Source organism: Phalacrocorax carbo, chromosome 21 (genome assembly GCF_963921805.1).
Source record: "Phalacrocorax carbo chromosome 21, bPhaCar2.1, whole genome shotgun sequence".
Lineage (NCBI taxonomy): Eukaryota > Metazoa > Chordata > Aves > Suliformes > Phalacrocoracidae > Phalacrocorax > Phalacrocorax carbo.
In genome coordinates, this window is record NC_087533.1 from 2,650,232 (window position 1) to 2,674,164 (window position 23,933).

General features: G+C 53.4%; 1 protein-coding gene across 1 annotated transcript; it reads right to left on the reverse strand.

Moving 5' to 3' along the window:
* Window positions 1-470: 470 nt before the first annotated feature.
* ADAMTS8 (ADAM metallopeptidase with thrombospondin type 1 motif 8) lies at window positions 471-17,442 on the reverse strand. Its single transcript, XM_064470847.1, has 9 exons — window positions 16,699-17,442; window positions 8,877-9,116; window positions 8,502-8,634; window positions 7,822-7,989; window positions 7,349-7,647; window positions 6,615-6,798; window positions 6,135-6,307; window positions 5,870-6,045; window positions 471-4,061 (listed from the first exon to the last, which is right to left on the reverse strand). Exons 1-9 carry the CDS (start codon window positions 17,299-17,301, stop codon window positions 3,329-3,331), a joined length of 2,709 nt encoding a protein of 902 aa, XP_064326917.1. The 5' UTR covers window positions 17,302-17,442; the 3' UTR covers window positions 471-3,328.
* Between the last annotated feature and the right edge of the window lie 6,491 nt (window positions 17,443-23,933).

Sequence of the window (23,933 nt, forward strand, 5' to 3'; positions counted from 1 at the left end):
CGTTTCCAATGAGATGAGATATTCCAGTGAGATAGCTCCGAAATCTGCACTGCCATATCCCAAATTTCAGCAATCCCATGTTTCTGAGGGCAACACCGCACCTAGAGAGACAGCAGTGAGTTCCCACTGTTTGGATGTGAAGCATCCCCTCTGTTTTCACCCTGTTTAGGCTGCGTGTCCTCCTAGGAAGTGGCAGAATTATCTATATGTATGTACATATAGAGAGGAGGTAGGTGTTCATAAGCAGTCTGCGAAACAGAGATGATTCAAAATTGCCGGGGAATAAGTTTTGCTCCCTGGGTTTTGTCTGCTCTGTCACGTAAGGTTTTGGTTTAGCACCTCAAAACGGAATTAACCATTTATTTATAGCTGAATAAGCCATGGAAAAGGGAGACTTCAACTATTGCTCTTGGAGATAAAAAAACCAGTATATCCTGAGAAGAGTGCAAAGAGAGACAAATGCAAAGAGGTAAGAGGCAGGAAATCCTTTATTGAAGGGGTAAAGGCAGAGTCACAAACAGACTGTTTTCAAAGTTAAAAACAAATACAAACAAAAGGCTAAAAACCGCAAAATATTTCCTCTTCCTCCCCCCCTTAAAGTGAAAGTCCAAAGCTTAATTTTGGTTGGATTCGTTATGCTTACGCAGCTCGGTTGGCAAGCGCACCCTGATTTGGGCGCACCGGGGAGGAGGGAGACACCGGCCATATACCGAAGTGGTTAAACGATGAGCAGAGACGTCCCCTCTCCGACCCCGCTGCAGGTTTCGGAGTGGGGATGTGGGAGCAGCATGTTAAAACACAGACAGTCTTCTTTTTTAAAAAAAATTTTTCTTTTTTTTTTTTCCCCTCTCCTTTCCAGACAGCTACTGTACAAAACCAAACAGAAATTTATAATAAATACCTAACACAAGAGGCTCAGTACATTGCTACAATCCTTCACTGAAGGGAAACATATATATACATATATATATCCTAATATATAACCTCTTTGACTTAAATCAGCATAAAGGCTACGTGTTTCTATGGGAAGGCTAGGGCAGGAGTCCCACTTAACATCACCCAGACCTCACACCTCAACCGAGCATCGCTGCCCACGGTCCCCCCGCTCCCGTCCTCCTCCTCGCTGGAAAAGCAGCATGATTTGCCCGTGGCAGGGAGTTTTTGCATCTAGGAAGCTCCAGCTAAGCAACCGCGCAGCGACTATAAAATACTGGAAGAGACCCCTGGCTTGCAACGACTCCTGTGTGATAAATACAGACGTTTTCCTTGGCATTGTCTCAGGCTGAAATTTCTGACCCATCCTAAAGGCTGGTTACGGCGCTGGCGAGGAAACACACGCTGGCCTTTGAGTTAAAGCCCTCGCAGACTCCAAGGGGAAAAAGAAAAGAACCCTGCAAAGCTACATGACTTTAGCATCCAGCTATTTCTTAGAGCGAGAGAGGGCTTAAATTCCTGGAGATTAATTAGCAGACACAGAGCATTGCCCGAAGGTAGGTCTGAACAACAGCCCAAACAGCTCTGCATCCAAACTCTGCAGCTGCCCTTTATTTTTTTTTTTTAATTTCCTAAATTTTGTTTTTTAATTGCCCTCAGTCCTTGGTTGTAGCCCCCTTGGTTTCAATAGGAATCACCTACGGGAGATAAAAGCTGAATATCTTGGGTTTTTTAATAAATGGCAGGGTTTCTCGCACGGATTTGGGGGAGCGGCACACTCCCCAGCCCCATCCCAAACCTGCCTGGCCAGTGAGAAAAGGGTCTCACAAGAGCTTAGCTCAGGCAAAACAGACAAGAAAAAGGATTCGCAACGCAATTGCAAACAGGGAAGCTCAGGCAGTGCAAACTCAAGCCCTCCTCCTCCAGCCCTTCTTCCCTTCCTACGAGAAAAAGGCTGTTCCCACTGGAAATTCAACCTTTTGCTGCCAAAAGGGGATCCAAGGCAGGGTTACGGAACCTGCAGGGAAGTGGCAAGGGGTATCGAGAGAGGAGCCTGGAGATACCAAATCGCTTGTCCAGTGATGGCAAAACCTTCCCAAATTCCATCCCTGCTGGCACCAGCTGCTGCCAGCACGTGGACGGTAGTTGCTTTGAAAGGTGGAAAGTTGAGTGACTGAGCAGCCATCTGTGCCAGGACCAGGCAGCGGCCGGGCTGGGGAGAGGTGTCTGGCTGTTCCCCGTGGGGAAAGTAAGAGCTCCAGCCTTGCCAGACTCAGCTTTAGACCAAGAATTGTTCAAGGAAGGCTGGGGCCTGCTGCCAGATGCGAGCATCTTCACATATCCTGGGAAAGCAGAGGTGAAGAGCAGCACCGGTCACCGTGGCGGGCTGGGGAGAGGCTCAGCATCTGCAGATCTTGGGCTCATCCCTGCTGCAAGCCAGGTCAGCAAATTATCTCCAAAGTTAAAGCAGAGCTGAGAAAATGAGCACACAGGGGACTGAAAGCCAAGGATGGGAGAGGAAAGGTTGGCACACCCAAAGGTTTGCTTCAGAAGGGGAATGGGGTATCACAATAGGCATTTCACAGTGAAAGCACTGCAGAATTGCTAATTAATTAGTCTTCGTGGCAGCCCTGCAAGCCAGATCAGGTATAATTAAGCCTTGGTTTTATAGCTGGGGAAATCAAGGCATGGGGTTGTGGCTCTAGGAATAACTGCGGATGCTGAGGGTGTTTGGAGACAGGCACTTATCACCTCGTAGATCATAAATCCAGCAGAAACCACTATGACCGTCTCACCTGTCCTCCTGCCTAACATATGCCAGGATCCAGCCCTCAGCTCATTCCCAGTCCCAGCCAAATGAGCGAGTTATCTCCCAAGCTAAAGTCACAGCTGATAAAATGCTCCTCGTGCTCAAGGACACCCATATTGCTGTAGGGAGGCGACAGCAACCCGATCCAAGCCCTTTGCAAAGGGATCTCGATTTTATCAGCAAATCTGCCCACCCTGGACCTCCTTGACCTGCAGCTGGGACCGGGCAATGGCAAAGCCAGGCTCCGCATTTTTTTCCAGCGACAAACCCCAGCGAACCTTACAAAGGGAGTCTGCAACCACGTTTAACAACAGCTCTTTGGAAACACCCTACCGATACACTTATTTTTTCCCTTAAGTTACAACTTGCCTGTGAGCAACCAGCCAGAAAGAAAGGAAGAAAGAAAGAAAAAGAAGTGATTCCTCCCCGTTTTGCCGCCGTTATTTCCCCCCTCTGAGGTAGACGTCGATCGGGTGGGGATGAACCGCTGGAGAGTGGTTATTCTTCTGGCGAGCAAGCATCCTCGCCGTCCTGCCCCGGCGCTGCCGGCGTGGTGCATCGCTGCCGAGCCCGTCCCGGCGCGGCTCAGCACTGCCGCAGCACGCAGGCGGCGGTGGCCGGCGGCGGCCCCGGCGAGCTGCATTTCTCCGGGGTGGTGATTTTACCGGTGTAATCGATGCAAGAGGCGTTGCGTGTCCGCACGCCCTCGCCGCAAGTTTGGGAGCAGGGGGACCAGGGACCCAGGCGCCAGAGAGGGCAGGGGACATCTCCGCAGGGCTTGATGTCCTCAGGCTTGAGGGCTTTGTCACAGGCAGAGGAGGTTTGACCCTCCACGTCCCGACAATCCACTGTCCGCCTCTGCCAGCCGGAGCCGCACGTCTTGGAGCACTCGGACCAGTCTCCCAGGACCCACTGGGAGGTCAGCATCGGGCGGATGACGTTGGCCGACTTCTTCTCTTTGCCCTTTTGCTTGCTGAAAGGGACGTCCTTGGGGATGAAGAAGGTGTACTTGACTTTTGGTGGGAAGACCTCGCTGGCAATGGTCAGCAGCTGGACGGTCAGGGGCTCCGGGAGCTGTCGGAAGCTCTGCAGCCTCTCCAGGGTCGTCATGGAGCCGCTGTATTTCAGGATGGTCCCCTTAATGAGGATATCCTGCTCCATGGCCGAGATGGCAAAGTCTCCATTCAGCAGATACTTGCCCTCGAGGGTCCTCAGGGCCAGGTAGTTCCCATCGTGACGGACCCCGCGGTGGCTGCGCTGTTTGATGTCGATGTTGGTTGCTCCGGCAGGGATGGTGACGATGTCGTTGTAGCCGTATCTGCAAGGGGCGAAGGGACACGGTTATTTTCCTGGACTTATTAAGAGGAGACTCATGCAGGGGATCGCACTTTGCGAGTGGGGTCGTGGCTCTGAAGCCACCTCTCTGTAACCCAGAGCGCCCAGGAGCTGGAAATACTGCAGTTGTGCCAGATGTGTGCTCAGCTGGGAGATTTTGCTGAATTACGTGCAAAAATGAGCGATGCAATCAAGCAAACAGCCCCACGGTTACCAGCCTTGGTGGGAGGCTCCCCGTACTCCCTTTCTTTTGAAATGGGTGAAGTGTTTGGGACTAAAAGCCTGGCTCTGCCCAGTGCTGCTGTCGGCAGGGATGCTGAAGGATAGCATCAGCTATCGGTAGATATAGGTATAGAAGGACAGAATAGGAGAGAGTCAGGGCGCTGCTGGCATTGTACGCACAGAGGCTATGTACATTGGCCAGATGTTGCTGCTAAAACCGGATCAGCAGTTAAACCCCTAACCCAACAGACATCTCATATAGTAGATTACTTGGTATTAACTTGAGAGCCTGTCCTAGAAGACAGCAAGTACTACGGCAGCAAAACCATCCCTATCCATGGGCGGGCGCTTCTGCACCCTGGGCTCAACTTTGGAAGGGTTTTGCAGCCACCACCATGATGCAGAGCTCCCGTTGGAGGCCAGAGAGCACATTCGCATGCCGGGAGAGGATTTCCCTGCAAAGCCAGCCAGAGCCCACCCCCGGAGCGCCACGGCTCCCGGGACAGCACCGGGAAGGCTTCGGTACTCAAGCCCTCAGCACCCAGCGCTACGGTAATTACTTGCTACTATACTAAAATGCCACCCTGGCATGACTCACACCGTGGGGCTGGCAGGATCGTTTTCCACGCACCCTCACGTTTGATGCTGTGGTCAGTAATTAGGTTTAGAGTATTTTGGAACAAAGCCTTTGGGTCAAGCTCTGCTCTCAGTGACCCTGGCATCCCTAACCCCGATCTTAATGGGATCTCTTCTTGGCTGTAGCTACCGCGTTAATCTCTCTTTAGTCAACCACAAACAATTCATAGGAAAGTGGAAGCCCCATTTCAGCTGGCTCCCTGGAAGGAAACCATTTAGGAAATCTAATTTGGCTGCGTGAGTCACCTCACCGTGTGGAATTGGCCGCGTTGGGCTTTTGTTACTAACATTTCAACAAAAGCCTTAAATTCAACTCTTTGGCAAAGCAACGGAGATCTTGGGTGAGGGAAGCGGCTGCCTCGATACCATGTCCCAGCACTGAAATTCACCCCCAAGCCCAGGGAAGAGTTATTGAGCTATTTATATCCTGCATCAGCCCTTGAAATATGTGTCCACCTCACTGCATTGGGGTGAGATGCACACTGTAGACTCCTCGGGGCAGCAGATTTACTTGCAGTGGTGTACGGAGCCTATCGCCAGCGTCAGCACCAGCTATTATTTTAGGAAATAAACTCTGCTTGGCTTGCATAACGTTGCCCTGAAATAAACTTAGCGCAAGCTCCGGAGCTTGGGGAGGAGACCAGGCTGTTGGCAAGGCCACCCGGTTGAGGGTGTTTGTACGGCTGCAAAGCCCAGTTAACGGCATGGAGGGGAAGCCAAGCACTCCTCGAACCCGGCTGCTGCAAACAAGGTCTGCAGCTAGATGCGATGCTTTGGGTGCAGAAAGCGAACTGGCTTCACATGACCTAGGAGGAGTCCTAATATTCCTAGCCTAGCATTTTTGCAATAAAAAAGAGAAGAAAGAATGAGAGGGGAAGCTGTTTTTTCTTCCCCCAGCCCATCTCTGCCAGCACCTTCTACCCGGCGCCTTACTTGGATCGGTTGAGCGAGCCAGATATTTTCCTGCAAGTGGAGCCGTTGCCGCCGCACACCCCACACTTGTCCAGCTTCTTGGAGGACCCGACTACGTGATCGCAGCCAGCCTTGATGCACTGGCCGTGGACGCAGATGGAGAGGGTCTCCGGTCCGCACAGCGTCCCATCAATCACCTAGGAAATTGGGGATGGGGAGGAGCAATTAGGGCATTTGGTCCGAAACAGGGTAAGGAGGGGTTGGTTATCATCACCAGGTATCTTACTTTGGCCTCAAAGACTTTAAATTCGCTCCTTCCCCTGGCTCGGCAAAAGAGCTTGCATCGGTCTCGGGGTGACACTCCCGCGTACTTGGGAACCCACTCCAGGCGATTCCCTTCCAGATCCGTAAAGTTGTAGCTGTTGTACTTCTCGCACTGCTGCTCCCGAAAGCTTTTCCCTGAAAGGAAAGGCAAAACGTGACCCAAAAGCCAGGGGAAGCTGGCAGGAACCGCTGTCCTACTCGGCCGTCACAGAGATGCAGGAGTGAGCAAGCAGAGGAGGGATGCCACACACCTCCCGCCCAGCCGGGGGGGATCACCGCCCCCAGCAGAAAGCTATTGTCCCCCAAAACTATGAATATTGAGGGGAGAGTGGAGCAATCCCTGGTGATGGGTTCTGGAGAAACAGGGGCAGGAGGTGAGCGTGCATTTGGGAATTGCATCATTTTGCTGTGCAGATAGATGGCTTTGCAAAGCTGGGCTTACCATCCGGCGGGCACTCGTTGGTGTGGCAGGACTGGTACTTGGCACGCTGGCCCTCGCAGTACCTGCCGCCGTGCTGGGGCCTGGGGCTGTCGCAGTGGCGGTAGGAGAACTGCACGCCGCCGCCGCAGGTCCGGGAGCAGGAGCCCCAGGGGCTCCACGGGCCCCAGCCGCCGTCCACCGCCGGCTGCAAGAGGCCATGAGAAGCTGCTAAATCCGTCCCCGAGCTCATCCATCCCCAGCTGCTCGCTCCCAGGGAGGGCAAAGGTCTGGAGCAACATTAAAATCACCCCCCATCTCCTCTCCTCACATCACCAGCAGGGGCCCTGATCCACCAAAGCACTTAAGTGCATACTTCACAGGAAGTTATTACTGACTCGCACCAGTCTGTTCACATGCTTAAAGTTAAGCTTGGGTTTAAGTACTTTGCTGACTGACTCGGAAATCACCACTAGTTCCCTCGGCAGGGCAAAAAGCAATGATTTAATTGCAGAACTGTGGCTGCTTGTGCTGGTTCAGACCAGCCTGAGCCTCGACAAAAGGCACGGCAGCATTTATCTACGAGCTGGACTTGCCAGTAATAAAGATTAACAAAAGGTGCTGTTGAAGGAGAGATAACCAGAAAGCAAATCAGGCAAATCCAAAGACAGTCCAGGAGATGGCAGGACTGGGGCCAGAGGTTTGGGAATCCCAAAAGGTCGAGCCCCAGCCCGTCAGTCCCCAGTCCCCCCCATTACCTGGGGCTTCAGGGCATCCTGTGGCATGCAGCGGCCGTCCCAGCACAGCCCGCCGGCTTTGCAGGGGGTGCCGTCGGCCCACGGCAAGCTGCCGTTCTTGGTGTGGCAAAGGGGCTCCCCGCTGCCTGTCCTGCACCAGAGCTGGGCGCAGATGTCCTCCTCCGTGGTGTTGGGGCAGTGCTGGAAGTCCTTGCCGAAGATCTGCTGGCATTGCTGGTCCAGGCTGTACAGGGCTCCTCGGCCGGGCAGCTCGGCAGGCAGGGAGAGGGGGTCGGCTGGGGCATCGAGCAAGCAGTCGCCTGGGCAAGGCAGAGAGGCATCAAGGCTTGATGACATGGGTTGCACTGAGCAGGACACCCCAAACCTCTGCCTGTGGTCTCATTGGAACCCCCTTCATCCCACACACCCCTCGAGGCATTCAAAGAGCCTGAGCAATTAAGGAAAAGGCTTTCTTGAATGATGAGGCTCCTTACCGTGCCCTCCATCCAGGAACTCAGTGAGGTACATGGCGCTGCAAGGGGACCATGGCTGGGTCTTGTTCAAGTGGATGAAAAGAGGAGCCATCATATGGTGCTTGCCAAGGGGCCCGAAGAGCCGCTCGCAGGTCTTGGAGTCATCGTGGGGCATGCTGAGCACGTGGCCTGGGGAGCAGAGAGCATCGGTGAGCCGCAGCTTCCCAGCTCCTGCTCTGCTGCAGATGGTGCGTGGGCAGCTGGGAGCATCTATAAGTTATTAAGCAGTTCCTATTGCTGCAAAAGCGATTTGCTTTGATAACTCAGAAGCGATAAACAAAATAGTGAGCGCTTGCTCTCTGTCAAAGGTACAGCCCGCTGAATGCAGGGCAAAGCAGCCCAAATCAGTCAGTACATCTCTAGGAGTAGCAAACCAAGGGGCAGAAGTGCTTGGTCGCCCACCTTAGCTCATTATATCAGGCAATTGCACCAATTTACACCAACTCAAGGACTTCTAAACGTATTTGCTGCTGCAAACCAGCTTCCGCTGGTGCCAGAAGTTCCTCAGTGCCGCCCAAGGCTTGGCGGGTGGCACCCAGCTGGGAGACGTGGGCGCTGGGCTGCACTACATCCCCTCCTGGCAGCAGGGCTGGCCACGCTGCACTGAAAAAGCAGAACCCCCTCGGGAAGGGATGCATTACCCAGTTCGTGAGCCAGGGTGTAGGCTGCCTGCAGGCCCTCGTCCTCAATCACCGAGCAGCTTTTGTTGCGGTCGCACATGGTGCCGATATCTGCCACTCCCAGCGTGTCGCAGCTTTGGTGTCCGCAGAAGTCCTGTTTATGAGCAGCACCGAGGAAGGTAAGGCAGGGTGAAGGGTCCCAGGTTTAGCAGCCCCAACATCTTTGAGCAGAACTGGGCAACCCACTGGGGCTTTGCACCCCAGATGCACACCCCCCTGCCATTGCTTTACTGCAAGCTCCACCCTTTGCATGGTGGGGGATCCCTCCCCTCCCTCCAGAGACACCTCAACCCCTTTCCTCCCTCCCCCAGAGCACCCCCAAGGGACCCCTCAGACCTGTCTCGTCAGCAGAATGGCAGTGTCGTAGTGCTCCGGGTGTCGGTCGCTCGGGGGGTTGAACCTTTGCTGCCAGCTGCAGAAGTTGCGCAGGGTGAGCCCGCCGTTGTCGGACACCTCCGGCCCCGCCGCCGCCTCGTCCACCACCAGCACCTTCACCACCACCAGGTTGATGGAGTTCTTCAGGCTGGGGTGCTTGTAGATGCGAGCAGCCATGGACATCAGGGTCAGGACGTGGTTCTGCGGGGGGAGAGAGGGGCAGGCAAAGCCCGGGTGAAACCTTCACCTCAGGGCTCTGTTTTTTTGTTTAGGAAAGGAGAAAGCAACCTAATTTATGATCCAGACTGACTCAGGCTTCCGCCTGGGTTGATGGACTAAGTGCTGCCTTTTCTGTACACACCTTGTGCCGGCGGGAAGGACGGGCACGACAAGCCCACCCCTGCATCCCCTTCTCCACCTGCCAGAACCCTTTGCACCCAGAAACCCTTCCAGACAACCTCACGTGTCCCAGCGAGTGCTCTTGCATATCCCTAAACCATTAACCCTGCTCTCGTCGCCCTGGGGCAGGAACCGCCTCGTGCACAACCCCCCCATGGGTGCAAAACCATCCTCGCACGGCTGTAAAACTCCTGCCCGTGCTGGTCAGCAGGGTTTGAACCCAACGTCCTCGGCGACAAACCGAGGCCAAAGCACTTTGACAGCCAAGCCTTTGCCCAGCAGCACCCCCTGCTCGAGCGACCGGGACAACCAGAGATTACTTAATATGTCAAACACGCCAGGGATGTTTAGGCTGATGTAAACATCTTATCGGAGCATCAAAATTCCTCCTCTGCTTGGCACCCGTTCACGGCACCAGAGTCAGGAGAAAAAAATGCAGCTATTACACAATATAGTATTGGGAAAGAGAAAGTGGCTTCTCTCCTCCCCAGACGAATTACACCCCACGGTCTCGCTTCAGTGCCACTACCCAATTAAAATGGGAGGACTCATGGAAGCCCTCTCCAACAGCTGAGTTTCACCCAAAATCCATGTTTCCCCGAGCGGAGCTGGCTCCGTGCGCTTATCCATCGTGATGCTGCTGGGACAGCGATATGCACAAAATGCCATTTTCTCAGCAAATGAGGGAGATGTTTAGGGAGATACACGCCTCCCCTAACAGCAATGGCTCCGAGCGCCGCTCGCCCAGGGTGGTTGTGGCTACTTTAAATTATTCTGCCACATTTTATCCCATCACTGGCAGCTCCACGTAAACAGATATCTTGCTTCAGCAAGACTATCCCAAGTCCTCTCTGGCTCATTATCCGAGGGCAGGCCCCGGCAAGAATGATGGGAGCACTGAATAGACTGGTTTATTTAGACTGGCCAGATCTCCACGACATGACTCACATCCCAGCCCGAAGCATGCAACAAATGTCACAGAGAAGTCACCGCCGAGGCAAGAAACCCAAGTGAGATCCCCGCAAGCGGTTGCTCCAGGGGACTGTTTACCCTCCTCCAGGGGAAGTCCATTGGGAACCTTCCTAAAAATATCATAAAGCCTTCCTAAAATTAAACGTGTGAAGACCTAGAAGGAGGCTCTGCGCTGGAGCTGTGCATTATGGGATCATCCCTCATTTCCAAGGGAGCAAATCCTGCCCCATCCTTTTCTAACCCATTACAGGTTTCTCTCCATCCTGGTAGTTGTTACCTGGGATCTCTCAGTCCCTACTGCAAATCCCCTGGGACACCAACCCTCGCATCCTCAGGGTTACATCCAGCCAAGAAACTCTTTCAGCAGCAGGAATGGAGGGACTTGGAAAACATCCGCCCGCCTTCCCTTCGTCTGGAAAGCGAAGATGGAAAGCGAACCGAACAAACAGCTATTTAGTGGAGATTAAAAGGTCAAATTCACTTGTTCCACCATCTGGTGTCTATTTATACCCATCCTTGGACCATGCGGGAGTTCGTTGGGTTTCAGATGGACCCTGACTGCTCCGGGGAGAGCGGCAATCCACCTGCACCGCCTTGGCTTGGCCAAGCGTTTGGAGCTGGGGCCAAAAGCAAATTACAGGATCCCCAGGGCTCAGGAGAGGCTGACTGAGCACTTTTGGCCAACAACCGGCTGCGGATGAGTTGAATCCCGCTTGTCTCATCCTCCCCGTGCCTTTGCAAACAGGCTCTGGCTTGACAAGCCACCCAGGATGGAACGCCACCTTCTCCAGGGTTTCCTTCCTGGCATCGAGGCCGAGGATGTGGGTATCAGGCTCAGATGCAGGGCAGCCACGGGGTCGGGTGTAGGGAGCCCAGAGGTGCAAACAGACTGGTTTCTGCCTCCTTGCAAGGCACTGCAGCACAGCGGGCGCAAGGCACCTCCCTGACATTTCCCACCAGGCATCCCAGCAGATTTTGGCAGGATTTCTGTCCGACTGGTAAATGCAGCTGGAAAATCAGCCCCTTACCTGCTCTCGGGGGAGAGGGCACCAGCCCAAGCCCGAGAGGATTGCGGGAGCATCCCTCCTCTGCCCCATGCAGGGCTTGCAGGGCCAGGCACGAGCATCGCAGCTGAGCCACCCCGCTGCAGAGGCGGCGCAGGGTTTTCTGCTGCCCAGTGGTGCCCCCCGAAACCTCCTACCGTGTTCTTCCCTGGCTGCAATCCTTGGCTCCCTCTGCTCTTGGGAAGATCAAAGACCACCCGTTTTCCCTGCCTCAAAACGAGGGGGGAAGCCTTTTGTCCAACACACCTGCATTACAGCAGCTCCAATATCCCTCCTGCCACAGCATCGCTGCTTCTGGGAGAGCCCTAAACCAGGCACACACAGGTGCTGCCAGCATTGCCCGATGCGAGACTGCCAGCAGCAAACAGCACACACAGAGGGTCAGCAATGGAAGAAATAAATGTAAATCAGAGCACGGGGAACTGAAGTGTTTTTAACCTGATAATGTTGAAGGATTTCACTTTCTGATACAGGCTCTTGCAAAATCTCTGCTGACATTCTCCTTCATGGGAACTACTTGGAAGCTGAAGTCTGCAGAGATCCCCGAACTGTTTTGTTTTGATTTTTTTTCATTATTATTATTATTTTTGGGGGGAGAAACTGCTCTTACACAGACACTAACTATTATTGTGGTATGTACATAATGATCTAATATCACCGGACCCACCCAGTGCAGAAGGATGGCAGGGAGCGCCGCACAACACCCCAGCGTGACTTGCCTCCTTCCGACACGCTCCCCAGCTCACGGAGATCAACGCTCAACCCAAACCGGGGCTGTAGGCTTGTTTGTTTGTTCATAGGGTTGTTTGGTTGGTTGGGTTTTTTTTTCCCCCTCCCTCCTTTCTCCCTAGAAGCCAGCATTTCTGTAGGGGTAAAAAAAAAACACAACCCAATGCTGAGATTTCTGGAGTGCAGACAGATGGAAGGAAGAAAACACAGGGTCAGATGCGAGGGCTGCCCAGCTTTTAAAAAACAACCGGTAAAAACATATCCCAGCCTGTCTCTCTACCCTGAAGCGATGTCTGTGTGCTGGGCCCCCGGCGCGGATACCCGCAGCGGCCAGCAGCCGCCCTGCCAGCCGCCTCCTGTGGTTTAAAGCCCAGGCCAAGAATTTCCTTGCAAAAACGTGGGTGGCAGCCAAGGGGAATGGGGGGCAAGCCGGAGGAGAGGGGGACACCTTGCCAGCCTGCCAGCATGCCTGGCTGCCCTTCTGCCTTCCCAGCTCTCTGCCCCATCCCTTTTCTGTCTGCCACATGATTTTTTCCCCCCCTTCTCTTTCCTTCCTTGCTGGATATTTGGGGCTGACCCGCAAAAGAAGCAATTACCCCTTTTCAGGGCAGGGGAAACTGAGGCACACGCGGGACCCCCACCGCCTCTTTGCAAGCACGGATGAACACAAAGCAAAACCCCATCCCAAGAGCATCCAGAAGCTGCAGCACTGCAGTTTGCAGTTGCTCCTGGGCAACTGCTCCCTTCACGCTGCGCCGTTCATACTGAAGCCCTTGATAATCGGTGGTCACCGCGCCAGCAGCGGGGCTGAAACGCGCGGCAGCTGTTTAACATTACGGGGTGACGTGAGGAAGCGAGTGCATCGGCCGGGGGGATGTTTAGGGAGGCTGTCTGCTCCTCCGACCCCTGGCACCAAAGCGGATGCAGGCTTGGGGTCACGCCAAGGGGGGACAAATCCCAGAGGAAAAGCACCAGCAATGCTGGCGGATGGCAGCATCAGCTCAGGTCCCTCTTTGCTTTCCAAAGATCCACTTTAATCCCACCCGGCTTGCCTTTGGGACGGGCTCAGGAGGGGCCAGCTCCTTTTGTCAAGGGATTAAGGGAACTCACGTGCTCAAGCTGCAAAATATCCTAAAGCGAGCCTAGGAGCCGGACATGAGGGGACCTGAGGCTCCAGGGTGGCTTTGGCTTTACCTCCGAGGTCACTTTGATGATCAATCCATGTGTGGGACCCCAGCAGTGCCCTATGCCACATGCTCCAGCCCCCACCTGGTCTTAGAGGGAAGGGATTGCAACAGCACTCCTAAAACCTCATAAACCTGCCCAGAGAAAACACAGAAGTTGGGTGAGGAATCCCAGCTTAATCAGATCGATCTGATTTTGCCGTGGTCCTCAGTCATTACCAGCTCTCGGAGTCAGGAATCGCAGACTCCTCGCTTGCAAGAGCAAGGAGGAAAGAAAAAGGCATCATAGCCATCAAGTTTGCAGAGGAAAGCTTGGAAATACATCTCATCTGCACCCAAGAGACTGGCGGAATCCCACCACAGGAATCTGATTCTGCTGCCAACTGGCTGGGGATGCTGCGGGCGTTTTTTTTCGCAACCACCTGTTGCTTTAGGTGTCTCGGCAAACACCCCCCCGAGACTTGCAGAGCACCTCTGCAGGTGCTCAGCCCAAATGCCCTTCCTTCTGCACATCAGAGGGATTAGCCCCTGCACTGCCTTCTGCCTCAGTTTCCCATACTCAAAACCACCACTTAAATCCTTTTTTTTTCCCCAAGCATTTTGGGTCCTCTGTAGAAAAATGCAAAGGATAACTTATGTGTCCATCCCTATATAAGGGAGCTCTTGTTAATCACTGCAGGTCTCGTCCTGCCAAGTCCTCCACGACCTGCCAGCTCCTCACAGGGGTTACTGCTCGGCACTGTCCTGCTGCTAATGCTCCCCAAATACCCCATCTCCTGCAACCGTCAAGCCAGAAGCTTTAAACCCCCAAATTTCAGGTCTGGTTCTGCTCTTGCTTCATCATTTCCTCCTGGCTTACATAAGTATTGATAGAGGTAGAATTAAGCTCTTGTTATCTAAATTAGGTTAACAGCTGAGCTCTAATGGCTCAGATTGATTAGAAATAAATCATTAATAGCATTTTCCTGACAGCACGACATTGATTATAACGTGCAACGCTTGAATGCATCTTATGGTGACTATCTTCCACTTAAGCTGTTACAGCTTATGCAAGAAAATAACTGGGAGTACAAACAATGCTTGTGACCTTTAATAAATATTTGGTAATTAAAGTGTGGTTACGGGAAGAAGAGTCACTATATAAATATGGTTTCTTCTGACTCAACATTTCTACTCCCTGGGTATCTCCTAGTCATCTCTCGAAGATCTCCCCAGCACGAGCAAGCCATCACTTTTTTTGGCCTGCAAAATATAGGTATTTAGGGAGAAGCGAGAGGGCTATTTGGTCTCCTGAGTTAGCAGCAACCATGCTTCTCCCTGCATTTTTGTTGCTGAGAACAAAAGACACAGAAACACAGCAGGTGGCTTATTTTTAACTGCTACATGAGAGCTGGTTGAAGTTTTCTCCTGAATAAATATGTTATTGCCCTGTTCATCCAAAATGAGACCTTTAAAGGCTTCCTTCCCATCAAGAAATACCCCGGGAGCTGGCACAAAGATATTGCTCTTGGGGACAAGGAGGCGGTGATGATAAAATGGGAGCCAAGCAGACTGGAAAGTTACTGATAACTAAGGAGGGAGCTGTCACGGACCTACCAGGTAGCATCACCAGCCAAACCAGGGCAAGCGACGAGCATTTCAGTCCCTTGGTTGTGCCTATGTGCAGCCTTCTGAGAGCTGCCACAGCACAGATTTACCCGGACGGTTGCTGCTTTTCTCCCCAGCCCAAGCCGGGCATTATCAGGGTTCCCCCCTCCCAAAATATATCACCTTATTTGTAGCAGGAGGCAGAGCCTCGGGTGTTGTTTTAAAACCACTGGGTGCCCAGCTGGCTGCAGAAGATGCAATACACTATTTTTTCTGCCCTCCCGGGGAGTCAGAGACCAGCTTTACACTACAGAGAAAGTAATTTCCACCTCTATTTATACGCCTGTTGCTTAAAAATTCAGGTTACTCCATTGTAACTCTATTTCTGACCACTGTGAGCTCTGGGGGGATTGTCTCCAAGTGCAGCAACCATCGCTCCTTGGCCCTCCGTTATCTGTTCCTGCCAGCCTGGCTTTGGATATGCAAGCAAAACCAAGCAAGGGGTGAAACCTGAGTGATGCTGGGCAGCTGAAATCAGCTGGAGCTCCAAAGCTTGGCATTTCTCAAGGTCCAGCCCTGCCTGAGCAGGGCTGGAATTAAAACACTGCTTTATTAGGAGCGGAGAAGCTGGATGAAGCCCCCAGGGGAAAGATAAAACGGGCAGAAATGGCAAAGCCAGGCTATCAGAGCACAGCCTGTGATTTCAGCTGCTCCCCGCTAAGCTCCAGCTTCAAGGACTCCTCTAACAGCCCTGTACCCGAAAAACCCATCACAGAGGATGAGCAACTTCAGTGCACAGTTATCCCTTGCAAAGACCCAAGTGCGCTTCAGACCGTGCAAACCTGAATTGGGACCCAAGGACCCGAACAACCCATCGCTGCGGGGAGCGAGGTGGTGGGGAGCTGGCTTTGTAAAGGGCATGAAAAATAACGTGGTGCTGATGAAAGCGGCTTGTCAACAGCCCTGGAGATGGATGTGGGGGGCCAAGAGGCCGGGATCTCCGCTCCCGGGGCCTCCACAAAGCCTGGCCACGGGCAGGGTCTCCGCAGCCGAAGCACGTTGAAGGAGGGGGAAAGTTTCTGGCGGTGGTGGCTGGGGGAAAGGGTTGTTCGTGCATCTGCTCGGCTGTTAACAGGTGGCTCAGGAGTGGGACTGCGCATTACTCAGCCCCTGGTTTATTTACTATCTGGCTCAAGCTCCTGTCCGGAAGGGAGTTAAGCCCATTGCTTTGCAAAGTGGCTCTTTCCCTGTAGCAAGAGAGGCATTAACCCACTCTGTCCCCCATCTATGGGGACCCCAGGCTGATGGGGCATGATGGGTATCCAGCCTGGGCTGACAAAGGCTCCCCAGGACAGATGCTGGGTCTGGGAAAGGGTACCCCAACACTGACTGGACCCCATAGATCAACCCTGCAGCCTGTTGCTCTGGGGATTTACAGCCCCTCCACAGCAAGGAAAGGTGGGGACAGAGGCAAGGTCCCCCACCCCATCCATCCCCAGCTCCCGACTCACTCACCCAAGGTGGTCCCTGGCATCTGGGGGCTGCTTGTCCCTGCGAGGGGAGGGGTGACACGGGACAGGAGCAGACGGAGAGGCAGTGGGGATGGAGGGATGGAGATGGGATGGGGACAGAGGGGCAGTGGGGTTGGAGGAATGGAGACAGGAGGGGATGGAGGAGCAGTGGGGATGGAGGGACAGAGATGGGACAAGGATGGAGGGGCAGTGGGGGTGGAGGGACCGAGACAGGAGGGGACAGAGGGGCAGCAGGGATGGGGACAGGAGGGGGCGGCGGGATGCAGGGCGGGACGGAGGGAGGACGGAGGGGACGCGGGACACCGCCAGCCCTTACCTCCACGTCCTCCCCGTAGAAGCGCACCATGGAGGCATCAGCCACCAGCAAGGTCTCCACGTACCGCGCCTGGGAGACGAAGCGCTTGGTCCGGCGGAGCGGCGGCGCCCCGGGAGCGGCGGCGGCGGGGTGGGAGCCCGGCGGGGCGGCGCGGCGCTGGAGGCGGTGCAGGCGCCTCCAGGGCGGTCCGGGAGAGGGCTGCCCGAGGGGCTGCAGCTCGTAAGCCGCCCCATCGAGCAGGAAAGCGGCTCGGAAGCCCCCTCCGCCGCACCGGCTGAGCACGGCGGGGGCGTCGGGGCTCCCCTCGACGGCTCCCGTGTAGAAGCATCCCCGGCGCGGCGGGCTCCGTCCCGGTGGCCGCCGCCCCCCCCCTAAACGCTGAAAACGGAGACGAGGGGCCAGAAAAGCGGCGTCGGGGCGGAGACGGAGGACAACGGCGCGACCGAAAGCGGCCAGCCGGAGGGCCAGCTGCCCCGGGGGTGCGGGCAGGCGGGCGGGCAGCAGCGGCTGCGCCTCCCGGGGAGGAGGCGGGAGCGCCCACGCGTGGCACAGCAGCAGCAGGTGGAGCGGAGCCCGGCCCCCCAGCAGCGCCCGCCGCCCCATCGCCGCCCCGCCGGGCTCTCGGCGGCTCCCCCGCAGCCTCCGCGCCGGCTGCGGAGCCCGCTGTATTTATACTTTCTCCCCCCGGCTTTGACATAAGAGGTTTATTTTTGATCTCTCGCTGCTCCCCACTCCCCTCCCCTGCCAGCCAGACCCTGGGGGAGGAGGAGAAGTGAAAGAAAAAAAAAAGAAAAAAAAAAAGAAGCAGCAGAGAAAAAAAAAAAGGAGAAAAAAAAAGGGGAAAAAAAAAAACCCAACCCACTTTTGGATGCGATTTGAGGCCAATCAGGCTCCGGGAGCCCCGCCTGCCTCCAAGTGTCAACTCCAGCCTGTTACTCTCCCAGGATTAACCCCTGCCCGCCCGCCCGCCGGGGCCTGATCCTGCCCAGAAGAGCTCAGGGATCTGGGCCTGCCCCAGGGACTGGGGTTTGGCACCCGGGTTCACCTCCCTCACATCCCCACCATGGGAGGATTTGCCCCAGAGGGGGCGATTCCTCTCTCATTTCCCCCAGCATCACTTCACTGTTGGAAAGCACCAGGCCTTCGCCAGCTGGAGAGCATCTCTTTCCAGCCTGCAAGTTAGAAGGTGCCTCGGGAGGTTTTACCCCGCCGTTCCCATGTCCTTCACTTAGCCAGGGACAGAGAGGGCTTTGGGCCCCAGGGAAAGCTCCAGCAGTGACACATACAAGGAGGTTTCCATGCCCTGAACAAACAGCTGGGTCCACATGGGGTTTTCTCCAGCTGGAATAAGGCAACGGGGCTAAATCAGACTTGAGGAAAATACCTATGAGAATAAAACAATGCAGGCAGCTCCTTCTGTCGCTTTTGGTTTGAGTTTTTTTGGGGTGCGGGTGTGTGTGCGCTGTGCTATTCCATTTAAAACCCAGATCCCCCCCTTTCAGATCGAGTTATTCTCCCCAGCCAAATTCCCTTGCAGTGATTGAAACACTGACAGGAATATAAAAGTCTCAGGCTGTAAAACCAGGTAGTGACTGTCACACGGTCAGCAGTGGCAAACATCAGGGGATGGACAGAAACATGCTGTCCCTGGCTGGGAACCCGCTCAGCACCAGGGAACAACCAGCTGTAATGGAGAAAGGGAAATTACTCCTTATATATTACTCCTTCTTTCCTCTTAAGCCCTCCTTCCCCATTAGTTCATGAGATTCCTGGCCTCTGGAGCACCCTTTTTGTGGCACTGAGATATCCCAGGATGTCCTTGACGCAGTCTGGGGGTGGTGGGTACTATCCTGCTCCATACCCTGATTTTCTAAACCTTTTACGGGGAGTAGGACACGCTCAGGACCGGGCTTGTACTCCTTTAACCTTGTTGTGGTTAAAGCCCAAGGACCAGCTCCTCTACACTGTGGTTTGGGGTTGGTTTTTTTTGTCCCTTAGCCTAATCCTAAAAAGATCTGAAAGGGTAAAGCAGCGTTTGGCATCTTGGGATTCCTGGGAAACCAGAATCCAGCCATGGCTGAGCAATGGGGGGGCAGGGTAAAAGGCTGCTCTCCCTTTACTTGAGGATGTATTTACATCTGCCTCTCTATTATTATCTCCATTTAAAAGCCACATCCTTACCTATATAGTAAACACACAGCCCTGGCTCTAAATAGCAGCATTGCCCTGGGGCCAAGGCTCTGATTACTTTGTCTTTTTAAAGTGTGGTTTTCAGGACCGTAGGAGGGGAGGAAATAATAATTAAAAAAAAAAAAAAGCAGCCCCAGGCATGGTGTAGTTCGGGCTGGGCCATCTCTCCGGGGCTGCGTATCAAATGGGCTCCCTCGACACCCAGCGCCTTGGCTGCTCTCCTGCGGCAGCCGGCTCCGGCCGCAGCCCCCTCCTCTCCTGGCAGGGAGCTGAGCCTGCAGCTGGAGCAGCTGCTTCGGAGCGGCCAGGGTGGGTTTTTCCTCCCTCCGCAGCTTCGCTGTGCCGGGGAGAAAACATAGTTTGCGTTTTAAAATCAGAAGGAAAGCACAGAGGCGGGACCAGAAGCTAAAAGTGAGCCCTGACTCTGCCTCCTCCAACCCCAAACCCCGCCGAAGGTGCCTGCGCAGGTGTGAATCTCGCTGGGTTTTGCAGCACAGGAGGGTGGGCAGGGAGAGGTGGTGCTCTGCACTGGCCTAGGACAGGTAAGGCTGCAGGCGACACAGGGCACGTCTCTCCAACAGGATGCAATTTATTCCTGGCTTTCCGCTCTTAGAGCTGCATCTTTGATCTCGGAGGACATGCTTGCGTCTTAGCTTGAAGGCACCACTGGTTTTCATTAGCGGCTCCCTCTGCAAACAGTAGCTGGAATTTCTTGTAGCCTATACGAGCCTTGCCGGGCTCGTTACAAACCAGCTCGAAGGCACACCGGGAGATAGCAAAACCCCACCTGGCTGCCCCGCTGCGTCTCCTCCCAGCAGAGGATGAGACACCCAAGACTTTTTGAGGTTCCTGCTTCTTAACCCCTTGCAGGACACGCTGCCACCAAACCTTGCCTTCCACTTGGGGCTGGGGCTCTCATTTCTATGGGGCTGTCTGAGCATGTGAAAGCCATTAACTCCGTAGTCACTGTGATTTAAAGACCCTTTTGATCAAACAGCTTGCAAACGTCTGCCCCGCTCCCCTCTGCATGTCCCCAGCTCTGCAAAGCCAAGGAGCGGGCAGTTCCCTCCCACATCCTTCCCGGAGGGCAAAGCCCTGCACTCCTGCCGCCCGGCACCCATCTCCTGGGGGAATTTTGGCTGCCAGGATGAAGCCCCCATTGCATTTGCTGTTCCTGCTCTGTGGCAGTGAGATCGCCCCACTCCACAAGTCTCTGGGATGCTTCGCTGTGCCCTCCTTGCTCTGCAGAAGGGTTTGCATCCAAATTTACAGCACTAGGCTGGTGTTTTAAGTGTTCCCCAGTTTGCTTTGCCATCAGCCCAGGGAAAACATTTGGGAGAATTATTTGAGCTATTAACAAAGCAGCTCCCATCTCAAAAAATATTACCGCTAGATGTCAGTGCCGCCCCACGCTGCATGGTGGGAAAAATCCTAAATCCATCTCTGCACGTTTGTTGCCACGGAGCAGATCGTGCAGCAGCAAGAGGAGAGTGAAGGGGTCCTGCAGACAGCACAAAACCCACCCTATGTCAAAAGAAGCAATGCCATTAGTTTTCCTTTTGAAGTAAGCAGGTGGGAAGAAACTTCGCCTGGAAAAGCAGCTGGGCTTTAAATCAGAGCCCTGGCCTTGCATCCTGCCAAGTTATCTTCAGTGAAACCATCTAAGCTGTAAAGGTTGGCAAGTAAGGTTCAGGGAGATGGTTCCTTGCCTTGGGTTTGCATGAGAAGGGGAGATTTGGGCTTGATTCGGAGTGAGTGAGAACTGGCAAGTGACTTAAGCAACAATATATGCCATCCTGGTATAAATCTGTAATCACTGCATTGAACCCCCACTGCATGACCACAGCCACGAGAGGGCCCCCCTGCCTTACATGTGATTATTATTTAGAGTTTGGTACCTCAAAACCCTCAGTACACCATAAAAAGCTGGTTTTGCCTTCCCCTTAGTGCAATATTTGACCCTCCCTGGTGCAGCAGCCTGTCCCTGGAGGCCATGCACCAATGGTGCAGGGGATTCGGCAGCTGTGAGAGTCATGCTGGGGAAGCTGTAATTCCTACTGGGTCCCTTAAACACAGGGAAATCAGATTTTTAGGATTTAGGAAAGGGCAGGGACAGCCAGGCTGGGTCTTGGTTTATCTGCTGATGATGCCGCCTCCAAAAGCTCTTGGTGCCGTAGGGGCACCGTAAGCTGGGTACATCGAGAGCAAAGGGGCATGGCTGTGATTTGGTTTGATCTGTTTCGATTTGAAAGGATTCTACCTCTGATTTCTAAACCATCTTAAGGCACCTCCATATTTATTCTCTATTTTTAATTGCATTTTGATTTGTAATGCAATCCATTGCATTCAATTAAATTTCCTACCTTGATTTGCAGAGCAAGAAAGTGTCACCAGAGGGCAACCTTGCTTCAGGGTGGTTTTGGATCTCCAGCTGCGCGCAGGTGTGGCTGTAAGGGAAGCAGCTTTATGGCTTTCCAAAATCAAGGGCTAAATCCTATTTCCAGCACCGTAGCCTCCTCCCAGGCTTTGCGCTCCCTAGAGAGCTGCTTCTCTGCTCCCTGGCTGGGGTTTGAGGCTTGCAAGGTGTCCTGAGGCCAGCACATTAGTGAGAAGATCCTCCAAGAACCACCTAGATCTTCTCCAAGCCTCTTGCAAAGCTGTGTTCGACCTGGGGTGAAAAACCTCTAAATTTGACAGAGACCTCTGAGCCTGCCCTAGGGCTCCCTTTCCTATGAACCAGACGACAAATAGCACTAAATAAATATGACAAGCTATAATGAATATACTCTTCTCTGGAGAAAAAAAACCCACCCCACGTCTGAATCCCCCCTCTTCCACCCTCACATGGTTTATAGGCTGACGAAAATGAGTGAGCTTCATAATGGTTTGCCTGAGTGACGAGTATCCTCGGCAGCTGGCTTGTGAATCTCCATCACCCCAGGTTTATTCCAGGTGTGCATAATTTTGACAACCTTTCGGGCTTACCCAGACCAGCAGCTTCACCCTTTTGCAAGCTTGGTATCTTTATGCATCTTTGGTTTATGTGTTTCTAGGATGAGTATTGCATAAAGCTAATTAATCAAGGACAGACCCTGTCTCAGGCAGGTGGGTACAATATAGAGCTGTGTAGTCCTGGGCCATAAATCTTCAGGCTGAAGATGTGTATGTGAACGATAAAAAAAACATGGGTTTTGGGGATATGTAGGACTATCATCTAGCTTCTCTAAATTTCCACTTACTGTTTTAATACTCCCTGGAAAAGCCTGTGTCTATCTTCCTTTAAACATGAGAGAGCCTTAAATAGGAAAGGAGGTGAAGAGAGGGGGGACTTTTGGATGCTTTCAGCGACCCCAGGACCTGCAATACGGGCTGGAAATGAGGCAGAACCAAGCTTTATGATTTTTTCAGCATAAAGCATAAGCCCTGCCAGATGCCAGAGGTGACAATATGTGTCGCTACCACGTGAGAAGGCAGCAGAGATGCTCCTGCTCCAGGAGCAAAGAGAACAAGGCACAGGGATCCTTCCCATGTCACCTGTGCATGGGGGGAGCAAGGTCATTTGATTTTCACTGTGTTGCACATAGGCATGTGCTTGAAGACATTTAAAGCACAGATCCTTTTCTCTCGCGGGGCAGGTGAAGTGCTGCTGCAATCCCCTTTGCGTAGGATAACTGCAAGGGCTGCATGGGAGACCCAAGGCAGAGCATCCTGCCCATCTCCAGTCGCTAGCATCCAAGACAGAATAAATCTAATTAAATTCAACATCTTCCTGGACCATGGATGGGGCAGGTTTTAGGTTACAAAAACGTCCACATACTCAGGTTTCTCCGGTGCCTCTCCTTTAGTGACCCTATCTAGACCTAGCCAGGTCTTTTTCTCCAAGCCTCTCTTTCCTGGAAAGCCGCCTAACAACTTGCTTTGACTCATCTTCGGTCCCTGGAGAGGATCCTCATTCCTGTCCCTGTGGTGGGGAGTTGGGAGAGCACAGCCTGAACTTTTGGGTGAGAGCCCAGGCCTCTGATCTGCCAACCTTTCAGCAGAAGACAAGTGAACCGCTTGCAACGCCAGCTTTTCCCTGCCTACAACCTTTCCACTCTATCTTTGGCCTGGAGATCTCTGATGGACTATTTAAAACTATTTCTTTTGCAATCTGGAACATCCAGGACATACATGAGGGTTGGTTTTGGTTTGTTTTTTTTTAGATTTTATTTTATTTCTAACTTCACACCCTTGGCGCCACAATGATGATGATGGCTGATGAAAAAACAGAAAGCAAATAACTTGTTGTCACTTCCCGAAGGTGCTTGAGATGGAGCAGGAGGAAGATGGAGGAAGTAGGGTCTACACTGGAGGCCAGATCACACTGCTATCTCAAGATCAGACCTGGGTGAGATGGGTTTTACTTTAAAGTGGATTCTAGGCGAAAATCAAAGTAGGAGCCAAATCTGCCTTGTATACCTTAATGTACCTTACTATCCATAGCTGTTTGGTGAGGTCCAATGGCATCTTCCATCTCCGTTCCCTACTTACCACATGTTCTCCTTCAGGTCACCTACACCCAGCCAATTTCCGTTAAATCCAGGCAAACTACAGGGCACGAAGAGCTGCCAGATTCAGCCCCGAACACCTGGAAATACACGCAGAGTGAGACCAAGGTGTTATCTTGGGTCAGCTCCTTCCTGCAGCTATAAAGGGCTGTGCAGTGCAAGCAACTGCTGGGAGGTCCCCAAAGAAAGGACCTGCCTGCTCTCGCCTGGCCCTGTCCCTCCCGTGTCGTGGCTGATGGCTGTAATCTGCCCCTTCGTGTTGGCAGGAGACATAACAGAGATATTGCCCTCTGCCCACCCCGGTTCGAGAGGGACGTGCCGTGGAGATAGAAGTGCCCCAAGCAGACACCATAGGTCTGCTCAAGGTCTTTGTCTGGGTCCTCTCTAGTGATGGAGACTGGGAAAATCACGTCAATTCCTTGAGCTAGAGGAAAAATGAAATAAAAATATGCCTCCCTTCTTGTCTGGAGTGCTCTGAGACATGGCAGCAGCCCCTGG